The sequence below is a fragment of the Salmo salar genome, chromosome 05, assembly GCF_965601325.2.
Source record: "Salmo salar chromosome 05, fSalSal1, whole genome shotgun sequence".
In the NCBI taxonomy this organism is placed as follows: Eukaryota; Metazoa; Chordata; class Actinopteri; order Salmoniformes; family Salmonidae; genus Salmo; species Salmo salar.
This window is the reverse complement of record NC_138295.1, coordinates 40852144-40869131: the sequence shown is the minus strand read 5'-3', so window position 1 is coordinate 40869131 and position 16988 is coordinate 40852144. Positions and strand designations below refer to the sequence as shown.

Genomic DNA, 16988 nt, shown 5'->3' with positions numbered 1-16988 from the left:
CAGTGCTATGGTCAGACGAGCCCGGTGGAGCTCTGGCAATGGATTTATATGCCCCCTTTACTGTCCCATAACACAAATCCAACACGTTGCCATGTCTTTTAGGGCAGGTGACGTATTGGTAGCGATTGAGATACTTTTTCAGCAAACAGTGATTAAAGTCACCCATAAAGAGGTTCGGAGCGTCAGGGAGTTGTACTGTAACCTTTGTACGGTCCGGGAGATGGTGTCCGTCGCCTTGTCCCCGTTAGCTCTAGAATGGATGTAGACCGGCGTGCCAAATATCTGGGGGAACTCCCATGGTAAGAAAACGGGCCGAAGTGAGACCAATAAAGGTCAAATATCTGGGTGACACACACTCTCACGTCTGACCACCGTGTTGCACCATCGTTTATTAATGTAGAGGCGGACCTTTCCACCTTGTGCTTTGCCCATTGTTTATGCATCACAGTCCTAGAGCACAGGAACCCCAAAGCCGTCGATTTCTAAATCAGCGTCTCAGTCCTGCTCTGTCAGCCAGGACTCAGTGAATGCCAGAATGCAAGCATTTCGGTACTGTGATAAGCACTTCACAGTTTGTCAGTTTTACAGTATGTCTGAGATTGCACATTAGTCAGGATGTGTGTGCGTGTGCGTTTCTGTGTGTGTGTGTGTGTGTGTGTGTGTGTGTGTGTGTGTGTGTGTGTGTGTGTGTGTGTGTGTGTGTGTGTGTGTGTGCTGTGGATTGTAATGCTGTCAGGTCGCATATATCCACTGCGGTTTTATTCCCTTTGTTAAATGCCTTGGGCAAACCACTGACTTCTGAGATGATGTCATACTTATCAGATGAGAGCACATGCTTACTCAGGCCTGCGGTGGACGGCCCTTACAATCACACACACCCCGTCCACACACAAACACACACACACACCGACCCACATAGACGGACGGACGGACGGACAAACAGACACACAACCCCCTTCCCCCCCACACAGACACAGAATCGCACAAACGCATACAAAAAAACAATACACACGAACACATAAACACACACATGAACACACGTCACTCAATCAGTGAGAGTAGGTCGTCCTCCTCCGATCATTTGTTGCTCAGCCCCGTCTGTTCACGTGTCTTTAGCGCACCTTTTTCTACACCTATTAGTCAGCTGTAGGCTAGAGCTAACAGGGGAGCATTTAAAACTAATACTGGAATAGTTAGCTGGTAATCAAGCCAATGGGAGAACTAGTGGTCCTCTGGGTTGTTTGGAAGATTTCAGTGCTCTCTCTCGCTCTTTCTCCTCTCCCTCTTTCTCTCTTTTGATTCTACAGCTATCCTAATCTACACTTTATTGCTGTGTCTGTTCTTTTCTCCCCTCTGCTCGCTCTCTCTCTCTCTTAGTGTCATCTCTCTCTCTACCCTTCTCATCATCTCTCTCCCTTACATCACACCCTTCTCTCATTCTCTTTCATCTCTGCTTCTCTCTCTTCTTCTTTTCCCCTTCCACTTCCCTTCTCATCTCTCTCTCTCTCTCCCCATGACCTCTATTTAACCCCCGCCTCCCATCCTATCCTTCCTCCCCCTCTCCTTACCAGTTCTATATGGGTGAGTTGCTGTGCAAGTGTGTAAGGGTCGTTGCAGATAGACAGCATTTCCTTCTGGATGGGTGGAGACTTGGTCTTGAAGGCCACCAGCTTGTCAGAGATTGAGGAGACTGAGGAGGCGTTCACTTTGACGATGCACTCCTCTCCCTGGGCGATGGCTGCCAGCTTCTGGCTCAGGGTTTGCAGGACCTGATTCAGTGTCTTCCAGTACGCCTGGGGAGGACATTATAATGATTAGACAGCTAATAATGATCATAAACATATTAATGATGTTCAACATTAGCATCATCATCAGGAGATAACAAAAATCATCATCATCCTCATCTTCCCAGACTCCATCCCTCTCCTTCACAGTTCACGCACCTCTTTCACACCATTGTTTCTTCTGTGCGCATGGACGTGTGTGTGTGTGTTCCCCCCAGTGTGTGTATGTGTGTCCAGCCCCCACTGAGCTGTGTGGCTGTAGGCTGTTGGTTGGGGCCAACAGGTCGGGTCTCAGTAAATCACCCACAGCGTGCCATAAATGACCCAGAGCGAGAACACTGTCCGGGCCCAGCTCTGCTCTGCAGCCACAAATAACTGCACATTCATCACCATTAGCCTCCTCACGCTCTCTCTCTCCATCCCTGTTCCTCCCTCGCATCCAACCTCCCCTCACTTCCTCCCCTTCCTGCTCTCCATCCTCCATCCCTCTCTCTACCTCCATCATCATCATCCATCTCTTTCTCTCTCTTTCCCTGAGGCTCCAGAGCCAATGCCAAAACCCCTCCCCTTGTTCTCTCTTCTCCTCTCTCTTTCCCTCCTCTCTTTCTCTCTCACTTCACTCTCTCCCTATCCCGCTCTCTCACCTGTAATGCAGTGGAACAGGATTGTATAACATTGCACTGTTTTGTACATTCAGAGCACCACACCCCTTCACCCTGCTCTCAGTCTCATCTTTGAGACTATGGAGGGTAGCCTCCCTCCCTCCCTCCCTCCCTCCCTCCCTCCCTCCCTCCCTCCCTCCCTCCCTCCCTCCCTCCCTCCCTCCCTCCCTCCCTCCCTCCCTCCCTCCCTCCCTCTCTACTCCTCACCTCATCACAGGGTGCTATCCTGTGGATAATGTCTTTGAACAGGCCCACCATCTTCTCCTCTCTGAAGTCTGTGGGGAACGTCTCTGTCCACTCTGTTAGCAGCTGCAGGATCTTGGGACCAAACTTCCTCACTTTAGCCTGGGGGGGAGAGACGCAGGAGAAGAAGACACAGTCAGAGACACTGGGCAGGAAAGCTTTCAGTAGGTGTGTAGAAGTGACCAGCAGTAGCTGTGTGTGTTGAGTGACTGTGTATGTGTGTGTAAGCAGTACTGACCGTGTTGAGAGGACTCTGTGTATAAGTGGTCAGTAGGTGCGTGTTGTCAGTGTGTGTGTACTGACCATGTCCAGTGGACTCTGGTCCAGCTGCTGTTGTTTGATGCAGGTCTCACAGAGTCTGGCCAGTAACTCAGGAGGAGAGATGAACAGACGAGCACTCAGCAGGAACGTAAACACATAGGCTTTCTGTGGAAGGAAACACATATTTACATTATCATTAACATTACTATTGCTGTTACTATTCCCATTTCTACTACTGATGCTGTGGCTGTACAACCAGGATAGATTACTGGCACTCTAATAGTTGTTTACCTCTGGGTAGTAGTCTGTGGTGGGCACAAGATGCTGGATGAGAGTGTCCAGGGAGGCGGAGGTGATGGAGGGTCCTTCGGCCAGGCAAGCCCCAGGTCCCCGGGCCTCCTGAGGGCCCCCTTCGTCCTCGATCACTGGGTCAGCCTCAGAGCAGGTGGAGTCCAGGTGGGGGCTGAAGCCACTGGGGGTGAACATGGTGCCTGCTGCTGGGCACACAGTCTGGGGCATTCCTCTCCTGGCTTGAGAGTGAAAGTGTAATGGATGAAGGCTATTTACACACACATGGCAGATATATACATATAGACAGATACCGCACAAACCCACTCAACTACACAAAAACCACAAACACAGGCGTGCATACACACACCATACACACACCGACTTTCTTCCTCTCTCCTTTTGCCATATCACATTCAGCAGGCAAGATGTTTACCCTCTCAGAGCATTATCTCTAGTTCAGTCTCCACTACACACTCCTTCCATTACAACCCGCCCGCCGCAGCCGCCGTCTTCGCCCCAAAAACAGCTGCCCGTCTCCAAGGACAACGAGAGAGATGGGATATGTGGGTCACACCGTCGCCGTGGAGACCGTTGCCGTGAGAAAGCGTTCCGTGTCCTCTTTCTACCCCTCATCGCTCTCTCAACCCTCATCTCTCTCTCTCTGCTCTTAGACCGTGCTCCGTTACACGTTTTAAAAAATTCAACACATCCCTCTCAACGGGCCAACAAGGTAGTTGTAGTGTGAATAAGCACTTACACTGGAGCATATATATTAAAGTGAGGTGTTATAGAGGTCAGGAAGGGTAGGCCCACATCAAGACTGCATTATGGCATCATGGGACTTCTTAGCCCACAATAGACACTAATGGATAATACACTGCTCAAAAAAATAAAGGGAACACTTAAACAACACAATGTAACTCCAAGTCAATCACACTTCTGTGAAATCAAACTGTCCACTTAGGAAGCAACACTGATTGACAATAAATTGCACATGCTGTTGTGCAAATGGAATAGACAACAGGTGGAAATTATAGACAATTAGCAAGACACCCCCAATAAAGGAGTGGTTCTGCAGGTGGGGACCACAGACCACTTCTCAGTTCCTATGCTTCCTGGCTGATGTTTTGGTCACTTTTGAATGCTGGCAGTGCTTTCACTCTAGTGGTAGCATGAGACGGAGTCTACAACCCACACAAGTGGCTCAGGTAGTGCAGCTCATCCAGGATGGCACATCAATGCGAGCTGTGGCAAGAAGGTTTACTGTGTCTGTCAGCGTAGTGTCCAGAGCATGGAGGCGCTACCAGGAGACAGGCCAGTACATCAGGAGACGTGGAGGAGGTCGTAGGAGGGCAACAACCCAGCAGCAGGACCGCTACCTCCGCCTTTGTGCAAGGAGGAGCAGGAGGAGCACTGCCAGAGCCCTGCAAAATGACCTCCAGCAGGCCACAAATGTGCATGTGTCTGCTCAAACGGTCAGAAACAGACTCCATGAGGGTGTTATGAGGGCCGACGTCCACAGGTGGGGGTTGTGCTTACAGCCCAACACCGTGCAGGACGTTTGGCATTTGCCAGAGAACACCAAGATTGGCAAATTCGCCACTGGCGCCCTGTGCTCTTCACAGATGAAAGCAGGTTCACACTGAGCATGTGACAGACGTGACAGAGTCTGGAGACGCCGTGGAGAACGTTCTGTTGCCTGCAACATCCTCCAGCATGACCGGTTTGGCGGTGGGTCAGTCATGGTGTGGGGTGTCATTTCTTTGGGGGGGGCCGCACAGCCCTCCATGTGCTCGCCAGAGGTAGCCTGACTGCCATTAGGTACTGAGATGAGATCCTCAGACCCCTTGTGAGACCATATGCTGGTGCGGTTGGCCCTGGGTTCCTCCTAATGCAAGACAATGCTAGACCTCATGTGGCTGGAGTGTGTCAGCAGTTCCTGCAAGAGGAAGGCATTGATGCTATGGACTGGCCCGCCCGTTCCCCAGACCTGAATCCAATTGAGCACATCTGGGACATCATGTCTCGCTCCATCCACCAACGCCACGTTGCACCACAGACTGTCCAGGAGTTGGCGGATGCTTTAGTCCAGGTCTGGGAGGAGATCCCTCAGGAGACCATCCGCCACCTCATCAGGAGCATGCCCAGGCATTGTAGGGAGGTCATACAGGCACGTGGAGGTCACACACACTACTGAGCCTCATTTTGACTTGTTTTAAGGACATTACATCAAAGTTGGATCAGCCTGTAGTGTGATTTTCCACTTTAATTTTGAGTGTGACTCCAAATCCAGACCTCCATGGGTTGATAAATTGGATTTCCATTGATTATTTTTGTGTGATTTTGTTGTCAGCACATTCAACTATGTAAAGAAAAAAGAAAAAAGTAAGATTATTTCTTTCATTCAGATGTAGGATGTGTTGTTTAAGTGTTCCCTTTATTTTTTTGAGCAGTATATTATATTGAGTCTATAGATGGTTGTGTGACACTGATTTAGTCAGTGTTAGCAATAAACTAAGCAGCCTCCAAAGAAGGAAGAACAGTAGCATGGCAATTCCAGGTATTTATTGTGAATCACTGGCATCAGGTAACAAAAAGGTGCGGCCGAGCAAGCCTATTTGCAGTCTCTCCCTGACCCATTCATTGGCTTTCTTATGAAAAGTAATGTCTTTAGACTGTTTGGAAAACAAACCCACAGCCAGTGTCTTATTCCCCAGCAGTGTTGTGAGAGAAAGTCAGTAAACACGCAGTGCCAACGGTGAAACCTTTGGCAGAGAAAAGAAGAGGACTCTCTTTCAGATGTAAACATTCCTTGGTCTTCCTGCTTTGCCGACCCAATCTCAAAACGTATGCAAGCAGCCTAAACAAACAGAGGCAGGTGTGTGTGTGTGTGTGTGAGACGAGGCTGGGCTGGGCTGGGTGTGACAAGGCTTTTCGCTGTGTTCAGGAGAAGACAATGCAGATCTCTTGTCCTATTGACTTTCATAGGAGAAGGGAGAGATCAATACTTACAGTATAAATGAAGCATAGCATAGCTAGCCTACACACTCAAAATGGCCCTTCAGGGCAGGGACTGTTCAAAAGCATTCAAATCCATTCGCTTTCCCATGTAGATCATTGACTAGAAAAGTACACTTCTGAGCGTATTCTGAGCGTTGAATGGCAATATGAACGACCGTGCTAAATCATTTGGGAGCAATGGAGTGTTAGGATTCCTATCACAATATACTGAAAACTAAGGTCATGTTTAACTGGCTAACCTCTCTCCCACCGGATCTTCTTGACTGACTGGTGTCACTACTGCCTAGGAGGTGAGAGGTCAAGCCGACACCGCTGTGCGAGATCGTGACGGGTGTCTCAAGTTTCCACTTCAAGCCTTCAGCTTCTCTTTGTTCCTCTGCCCAAATTGCAAGCATGCATACATACGCACGCACGCACAGACACACACACACACACACACACACACACACACACACACACACACACACACACACACACACACACACACACACACACACATATATACATACACAGTGGCGTAGTGCAGTTTCACAGGGCCACCTCGCAAGGGGCCCCCCCAACTCCCCCAAAATGTTATATATACAGTGCATTCGGAAAGTATTCAGACCCCTTAACTTTTTCCACATTTTGTTACGTTACAGCCTTATTCTAAAAGGGATTAAAATAAAATACAATTCTCATCAATCTACACACAATACCCAAACTGAGCAAATTGGGGAAGAAGGGCCTTGGTCAGGGAGGTGACCAAGAACCAGATGGTCACTCTGACAGAACTCCAGAGTTCCTCTGTGGCAATGAGAGAACCTTCCATAAGAACAACCATCTCTGCAGCACTCCACCAATCAGGCCTTTATGGTAGAGTGGCCAGACGGAAGCCACTCCTCGGTAAAAGGCACATGACAGCCCATTTGGAGTTTGCCAAAAGACACCTAAAGGACAATCAGACCATGACAAACAAGATTCTCTGGTTTGATGAAACCGCGTCACATCTGGAAGAAACCTGCCACCATCCCTACGGTAAAGCATGGTAATGGCAGCTGTGTTGATCATTTTAATGGCAGGGACTGGGAGAAAGGGAAAGATGAACGGAGCAAAGTACAGAGAGATCCTTGATAAAAACCTGCTCCAGAGCGCTCAGGACCTCAGACTCACCTTCCAACAAGACAATGACCCTAAGCACACAAACAAGAAAACGCAGGAGTGGCTTTATCTGAATGTCCTTGAGTGGCCCAGCCAGAGCCCGGACTTGAACCCGATCAAACATCTCTGGAGAGACCTGAAAATAGCTGTGCAGCGATGTTCCCCATCCAACGTGACAGAGCTTGAGAGGATCTGCATAGAAGAATGACAGAAACTCCCCAAATACAGGTGTGCCAAGAGTGTAGTGTCATAACCAATAAGACTGTAATTGCTGCCAAAGGTGCTTCAACAAAGTACTGAGTAAAGGGTCTGAATACGTACGTAAATGTGATTAAATTATATATATTTTTTAAACAGGTTTTCTTTGTCATTATGGGGTATTGTGTGTAGATTGAAGAGCGAGAAAAAAATGTATCCATAAGGCTGTAACGTAACAAAATGTGGAAAAATTCAAGGGATCTGAATACTTTCCGAATGTGCTGTATATATAGTACCAGTCAAAGTTTGGACACACCTACTCATTCAAGGGTTTTTCTGTATTTTTACTATTTTCTACATTGTAGAATACGAGTGAAGACATCACAACTATGAAATATCACATATGGAATAATGTAGTAAAAAAACATTTTTAAATATATTTTATATTCTTCAAAGTAGCCACCCTTTGCATTGATGACAGCATGGCACACTCTTGTCATTCTCTCAACCAGTTTCACCTGGGATGCTTTTCCAACAGTCTTGAAGGAGTTCCCACATATGCTGAGCACTTGTTGGCTGCTTTCCCTTCACTCAGCGTAGCCTAGTGGTTAGAGCGTTGGACTAGTAACCGAAAGGTTGCAAGATCGAATCCCGAGCTGACAAGGTACAAATCTGTCATTCTGCCCCTGAACAACACAGTGGGTTAACTACCCACTGTTCCTAGGCCATCATTGAAAATAAGAATTTGTTCTTAACTGACTTGCCTAGTTAAATAAAGGTAAAATTAAAAATTAAAAACTGCGGTCCAACTCATCCCAAACCATATCAATTGGGTTGAGGTCAGGTGATTGTGGAGGCCTGGTCATCTGATGCAGTACTCCATCACTCTCCTGCTTGGTAAAATTGCCCTTACACAGCCTGTAGGTGTGTTGGGTCATTGTCCTGTTGAAGAACAAATGATAGTCCCACTAAGCCCAAACCAGATGGGATGGCGTATCACTGCAAAATGCTGTGGCAGCCATGCTGGTTAAGTGTGCCTTGAATTCTAAATAAATCACTGACAGTGTCACCAGCAAAGTACCCCCACACCATCACACCTCCTCCTCCATGCTTCACGGTGGGAGCCACACATACGGAGATCATCCGTTCACCATTCGTAAAATTCCTCATCCGTCTTTATTAGTAAAATAAAGACAAACCATGGAATGAGTAGGTGTGTCCAAACTTGTGTTTTAAAGTAGACAAAAGTTTAGTACTTGGTCCCATATTCCTAGCACACAATGATTACATCAAGCTTGGTGACTATACACATTATTTTGTGCCCAATAGAAATTAATGGTAAATCATGTATTGTGTCATTTTGGAGTCAATTCTATTGTAAATAAGAATAGAATATGTTTATAAACACTTCTAAATTAATGTGGATGTTACCATTATTATGTATAGTCTTGAATGAATCATGAATAAGGATGACTGAGAAAGTTACAGATGCACAAATATATAAATTAGCTCTAGGGCTAAAACGTTAGCATTTGGCATGTTTTTCTAGATTTAGAACATTAGACATTTATAAAGCAAACATTAACCCTTATGCCTAGCACAGAAAATGCTTCAATTGTTTAAGCATATGTTGCAGAACAGTGATTCAAATATTTTTTAATATTGACAAAAATAATCGATGTTAAGGTGGTTAGCCATCAGTGACGGAGTTGACAAGCCACTGGTAGAGTTGACAACAGATACTCAAAACAGACACAGTTGAAGTAAAAAAATTACATACACTTAGGTTGGAGTCATTAAAACTCATTATTCAACCACTCTACACATTTCTTGTTAACAACCTATAGTTTGGCAAGTCGGTTAGGACATCTACTTTGTGCATGACACAAGTAATTTTTCCAACAATTGTTTACAGACAGATTATTTCACTTATAATTCACTAGATCACAATTCCAGAGGGTCAGAAGTTTACATACACTAAACTGACTATGCCTTTAAACAGCTTGGAAAATTCCAGAAAATGATGTCATGGCTTTGAAACTTCTGATAGGCTAATTGACATCATTTGAGTCAATTGGAGGTGTACCTTCAAACTCAGTTCCTCTTTGCTTGACATCATGGGAAAATCTAAATAAATCAGCCAAGACCTCAGAAAAAAAATTTGAGACCTCCACAAGTCTGGATTATCCTTGGGAGCAATTTCCAAATGCCTGAAGGTACCAGATTCATCTGTACAAACAATAGTACGCAAGTATAAACACCATGGGACCACTCAGCCGTCATACCGCTCAGGAAGGAGACGCGTTCTGTCTCCTAGAGATGAAGGTACTGTGGTGCGAAAAGTACAAATCAATCCCAGAACAACATCAAAGGACCTTGTGAAGATGCTGGAGGAAACAGGTACAAAAGTATCTATATCCACAGTAAAACAAGTCCTATATCGACACAACCTGAAAGGCCGCTCAACAAGGAAGAAGGCACTGCTCCAAAACTACCGTAAAAAAGCCAGACTACGGTTTGCAACTGCACATAGGGACAAAGATGGTACTTTTTGGAGAAATGTCCTCTGGTCTGATGGCCATATTGACCATTGTTATGTTTGGAGGAAAAAGGGGGAGGCTTGCAAGCTGAAGAACACCATCCCAACCGTGAAGCAGTGGGGGTGCTTTGCTGCAGGATGGACTGGTGCACTTCACAAAATAGATGGCATCATGAGGTATGAAAACGATGTGGGTATATTGAAGCAACATCTCAAGACATCAGTCAGGAAGTTAAATCTTGGTTGCAAATGGGTCTTCCAAATGGACAATGACCCCAAGCATACTTCCAAAGTTGTGGCAAAATGGCTTAAGGACAACAAAGTCAAGGTATTGGAGTGGCCATCACAAAGCCCTGATCTCAATCCCATAGAAAAATTGTGAGCAGAACTGAAAAAGCGTGTGCGAGCAAGGAGGCCCACAAACCTGACTCAGTTACAGCAGCTCTGTCAGGAGGAATGGGCCAAAATTCACCCAACTTATTGTGGGAAGCTTGTGAAAGGCTACCCGAAACATTTGACTCAAGTTAAACAATTTGAAGGCAATGCTACCAAATACTAATTGAGTGTATGTAAACTTCTGACCCACTGGGAATGTGATGAAAGAAATAAAAGCTGAAATAAATCATTCTCTCTATTATTATTCTGACATTTCACATTCTTAAAATAAAGTGGTGACCCTAACTGACCTAAGACAGGGAATTTATACTAGGATTAAATGTCAGGAATTGTGAAAAACTGAGTTTAAATGTATTTGGCTAAGGTGTATGTAAACTTCCGACTTCAACTGTATCTTTGCCTCTACTAATAAAAGGTCAATACAAACAAAAATGAAATATAGAAAATTATTCATTTTAAAATACGCAATAAAATTATTACAATTCTATCAGATCTTTTACCTCTCTGACGGAGTTGACGTTAGACAAAAATCTGACAGAGTAGATTTTTTACGGAGTTGACAAAAATTGTGTTTTTCTTTATTTATTATTCCTCAGTTGCTTTATGACTCTAAAACCTAAATAAATGTTTGACTCTAAAACCTAAACATATTTGAAACACAATTCATTTTATTTTTTAATCTATCCGGCAGATGGAGTTGACTTTATGGTTGTGATGGTGATTACAACATAGATTTAAACAAACAATCAAAAGTAATGAACTTTACAGACCATGAGTGGTCGTGTTTCACTACATGTAATGAGGACATGAATAAGGGGTCCTTGTGGTACAGCTAACCCTGCTCATTCCTAATTCATTTAGGATTTTAGACAAATCTGATGGAGTAAACCAAATCTCTAGACACATTCTTTAGGAATCAACTTTTTTTACTCCTTTTTCTCCACAATTTCGTGGTATCCAATTGGTAGTTTCAGTCTTGTCCCATCGCTGCAACTCCCGTACGGACTCGGGAGAGGCGAAGGTCAAGAGCCATGTGTCCTCCAAAACACAACCCTGCCAAGCCGCACTGCTTCTTGACACAATGCCCGCTTAACCCGGAAGCCAGCCGCACCAATGTGTCAGAGGAAACACTGTACACCTGGTGACCGTGTCAGCGTGCATGCGCCCAGCCTGCCACAGGAGTCGCCATAGCGCAATGGGACAAGGGCATCCTGGCCGAACCCTCCCCTAACCCGGACGATGCTGGGCCAATTGTGTGCCGCCTCATGCGTCTCCCGGTCGCAGGAATCAACATTTTTGAAAGAAATATTCTTTAAAGTTACAGAGGGATATTGAAAGAAACTACATACAATAATTTTTCAGTTAATATCAATTTTTTCCAGTTTTCTTTATTTTAAACACTTTTTGGGGAATTTGAAATTGGGTTCCTTTGCTCCGGACAATGGCATTTCCAGACATAGAGGCAACATTGAAATTAATAATATTGAAAGTATTTTGGAAATTCCCAACCAAAAAACTTTCCCTTATAAAATACCCCTAAATTTACATTTCCTGATATAAATGTCCTGCTATTCTTCACATTTTTCCGTTTTAAAGCTAATTTTCTGTCATTCTAAATGTTTTTTTTTTGCATGGCTTAATAAGATGTGTTCATATGTGACTCGTTTCAGGAAACCAGGCGTATGTCATGCGTCACTACATCACAGGAGAGTTACTTGATCGTAAACAATTTTTTAAATCAAAATGTGTTTTTGGCAGAAATGTCTTTTGGAACATGTGAACTTTCATGTGCCTTAATAACAAACTTGTATGCCATCCGTAAATACAGATATGATTGCTAAATTACGAGCCTAATTGGTTTATCCACGGGAAAAAAACCTTTCCGTTAGCCATGATTGGCTGAGATATTGTTTGGGCTAGACATCCCATGAGATGAGTTTGGATTGGTCTGCCATGTAGCAGGCTTCTGTCTATAACATGAGCTGGTCAGTATTTGTAGGTAATCCTTTTTAACGCTGCTTTTTAAAAAGATATCACATAGTAGAACTTCAAAAATGTTGCTCTCTCTTCTGGAGGATCGAGTTCTGAAGTCAGTGGAATGCCCTATGGAATTAGAGTTTGATAGTTGAGGAGATGGAGAAAATTCTGACATTTGATTGCAAATATGCAGAGGGAGTCGAAAAGAGAACACACAGAAGGCTATTGTATAAAGGGCAACCATGGCATCCATGACAGAGAGGGAGAAGCGTCCATCCATGTATACGGGTAAAATAGTCTAGCTAGCTAAATTTTCAGATATTACACATTTCTAATTTTATCAAAAAGTCGTTTTAATTTCAAGTTAAAGCATACTGTTAGCTAGCTAGCTAATATTATGTTGCTTGCTCACTAGCTAACGTTATGTGTATGATCTGTGTAGTAATATTATTCGTAACTCAGAGCCATTTGCATTGCTAGTTATATCCTAATGTTAGCTAGCTAGCTAACAGTGAACCTGGTTGGTTAGCTCCCTGCAGATTCATGCAGGGTGATAACATTATGAATTGGGATTATGGTTCATTGCTTAGCTAGCTACATGTCTAAACAAAAAACTCCACTATGAAATTAACCATTTCAATGGAATGTTCATGATGACACTGTGACAACTGTCAATAGACGTAGCTGGTAAATTCGCTCTGGCTATCTACTCCAATTTCAAAGCACTCTCGTCATCAGTGTGCCAGAGCACAGAATAACTGACGAATTCACGAACGCTCAACGCCTGTTGAATATGGCCGGTGTCAGTACACATTGGCAAAAAAACGTAATTAAATTGTAGCCAGCAGCACAGTTACAGTCACCAGTGCTCTGGATAACATGAAAACAGCCCAACCAACTCTGCTAGGGTGAGTAAAATGGTCAGAGTGAGCTGTTCTCTCATTTTTTCTGGCAGTAGCTAGCAAGTTAGTCAGTTAGCTTGGGTGCTTGATTGAGGTTGTTAGGTTAGGATGCTCAGATCAACCCTACTTCTCGGCCAGAGCATCCAGTGTGCGCTCTGAATGCTCAGAGAGTGAAACGCTCTGAATTTTACGAACTGACAATCTGACAACTCTCTGAGTTTACAAACGCCCAGAGCGCCCTCTGGCACTCCAGATTGAATTAACAAATACACCCTTGCTACAAACCAGCCTTTAGTCTTGGAATATTTGGTTGTTGAGCGCATGGCCTCACATGTGAATCCTTAAAGAGAATGGTGGGGCTAAGGCTTAAGAGGGTGTGAACGATGCTGAATGAGTGTAGACAAAGAAGACGTCTCCAGTAGGTTTACCAAAACATTCAAGGGCCATCAACTTTCAAAGCAGAATTACTTTCCCATTGTTCCTCAACACTAGTGTATGATAAACCATTTTCCAGCTCTGTCTCTACTTTTATCCAATGTAAAAAAAAATATACAATTTCAAATGTTGCTCCATAATACAGAATAGAGCCAGTCGCTCACATGCTATTTGGGGTGCCCTGTATGACTTCAAAACCGCTAGGGGTAACAGTGAGCACTATTACCATAAAGTAGTCTTGTTGGTAATCCCATGACTCTGGATCTGAAAGGCGCCTGTTCAATCTCAGTGGTAGATACTAGTTTTTATTTTTAACCATATCCCAAACCTTAACCATAAACTTAACCATTCGGTAACTTCTAAATTTGATGTTTCGAGAAACAGAACGATTCGGAGCAGGAGGAGCAACCCATGGTGTCAAGAAAACTTGAGAATTTGACGTTTGGAGAAACGTGGATAACCATCAGAATCTGAAGTCAAATTCGTTCAACTGTGAGATCTTGACAGGGAATAGTGGAGGCGGAAGAGGGTGGCTGTCACTCTACCCCGTATCCCTTCATCAGCCGTCGAGCTACATCTGTGATAAAAACCACTGGAAAGCAGATGACATTTCCTCGTCTTTGTCTTTGGCTGTCATCGCAGGCCAGTGTGATCCAACTGTGACACAGTCACATAAATAACAGTATCCATTGAGACATTTAGCACAGTAGTTAACACCCCGGTCCTTTCATTAGCTATCACAGTCCACTTATACTGTCTAAGACCTGACCAGACAGAAAACATTCTAGTCTTCTAATGCCATAACTCACCTCCTCTGACAGAGATGCATCTATTTCAAAGCATGTACACTCACACACACACACACACATATGCGGCCACGCACGCACACAGAAACGAGCACATGCATGAATGCACGCACGCACGCACACGCTGTGACCGTCACTGTCACCACTTCAGTCTCAGACCTTTTTGATTGTTTGTGTAACAGTATAGCTTCCGTCCCTCTCCTCGCCTCGAACCAGGGACCCTCTGCACACATCGACAACAGCCACCCTCGAAGCATCGTTACCCATGACTCCACAAAAGCCGCGGCCCTTGCAGGTCTCAGAGCGAATGACATCACTGATTGAAACGCTATTAGCACGCACCCCGCTAACTAGCTAGCCATTTCACATCGGTTACACTCACCCCCCTTTTGACCTCCTCCTTTTCCGCAGCAACCAGTGATCCGGGTCACGGCACCAATGTAACAGTATAGCTTCCGTCCATCTCCTCACCCCTACCTGGGCTCGAACCAGGGACCCTCTGCACGCATCGACAACAACCACCCTCGAAGCATCGTTACCCATAACTCCACAAAAGCCGCAAAACAACTACTTCAAGGTCTCAGAGCGAGTGACGTCACCGATTGAAACGCTATTAGCGCGCACCCCGCTAACCATTTCACATCGGTTACATTTGGTGATTAATTAGATGAAAAAGCAAGTGGACTGAGCAAACAAAGTGAATCAAATTGAATTAAACAAAACATGTATTGTGAGGTTTGATTCTATTATAATGAGAATGTACATAATAAGAAGCCATTTCTTTCACTCAGTATCTTATGTATATAATGGTCTAGATGTGATAATGCTAGGGAAAGCCCAGTGTGTCCTTGTAGTACCCCTGCTGTGGTGTAGATTACTCTGGCACTGCCACATCTATGATGCTGTCCTAAAGATACAGTACACAGGGATTCCTAGAGGAAGCATTTCCTCTGTAAGGCAGGGCTGACTGGCTGACTGATTGGTTGACTAGCTGGCTGGTTGGCTGACTGGTTGGTTGACTGGCTGGCTAGCTGGCTGACTTACTGGCTGACTGGCTGGCTGGCTGGCTGGCTACTGGCTGACTGGCTGTGGAGTTAAGGCTGTACAGCTCTAGGGCCATGGTGAGTCTGGGAGAACATCTGAGTTCAACCATGAGTCACCACTCTGTGTGTACACACACTCTAAGCCCCTGCACTATTCCAGAGACGGATGAGCGTGTGTGTACTCAGTGGGTACCTCGCTTATTCACACAAGTGTGATTCGCTTCCGTATTCACTCTAGTCGTATCCCCCCTTCACAGACACACACACACACACACACACACACACACACACACACACACACACACACACACACACACACACACACACACACACACACACACACACACACACACACACACACACACACACACACACACACACATCATGGTCAGTTAATGCATCATGGTCAAGAAGAATAGAGAGGTCAGTAAACAATAATATACACATCCTGTCTCAGCCTGTGTATTACAGTAGTGCTTACGTCAACCAACAGTATCAGACACGTTTAGCTGAGTTGCACAAAAATGATGGTGAATTATGCTGCAATGCAGGATTATGGGCAGGATTTCGTGCGACATAGGTATGAGATCTAGTTCAATACAGACACACCCATAAGCAGTAACCTTCTGTACAATCAGGTTTTCTTCACTCACACTCCCTTTCCTATAGAGCCTTGATCATCACATCCACTAAAACACAGTAGGTTATGCTGATCAAACTACTTGCCCGAGACCAACAATAGCAGCTGAACCCCCTAGCTGTGTCTAGACAGATGTGTGACTAGTGTCATTGTGTAAGAGAGCATGCAGACAGCCACCTACAGTTTGACAGTGTGTGTGCTTAATTTACAAATGTGTGTGTGCTTAATTTACAAATGTGTGTGTGCTTAATTTACAAATTAAGCACACACACTGTCAAACTGTAGGTGGCTGTCTGCATGCTCTCTTACACAATGACACTAGTCACACATCTGTCTAGACACACAGCTAGGGGTTTCAGCTGCTATTGTTGGTCAATCGGGAGGTGCTGGAACAAAAAATTAGCGTGAGAGGGGGGTAACCTGGGGAACTCCGAAGTACCATAAAAGTAAAGGCACTTACAGAAGTTGCACACCATGGAGAACATTTTAAGTAGCCTAGGGTCCGGGAGAAATGTGGTCTTTTATAAACGCATTTCATGCAATTCTACGCAATTATACAAGACTGGAGACTTTGGCAGAATCCTCTTTAATACCTCACAAATGATCGAAATGGGGCCTCCCAAGTGGCGTAGCGGCTAAGGCACTGCATC

The 16988-nt window shown here is 44.8% G+C and overlaps 1 protein-coding gene across 1 annotated transcript in view; it reads right to left on the bottom strand.

Moving 5' to 3' along the window:
* LOC106604912 (ras-GEF domain-containing family member 1C) overlaps positions 1-16988 on the bottom strand; it is a 56765-nt gene that overhangs the window by 21694 nt on the left and 18083 nt on the right. Inside the window, exons 2-5 of the mRNA XM_014200037.3 lie at positions 3242-3480; positions 2993-3115; positions 2654-2791; positions 1569-1793 (exon numbers count right to left, since the gene is read on the bottom strand). Coding sequence (XP_014055512.2) covers positions 1569-1793; positions 2654-2791; positions 2993-3115; positions 3242-3469 — 714 coding nt within the window. The 5' untranslated portion in view covers positions 3470-3480. The remainder of the gene's footprint in view (positions 1-1568; positions 1794-2653; positions 2792-2992; positions 3116-3241; positions 3481-16988) is intronic.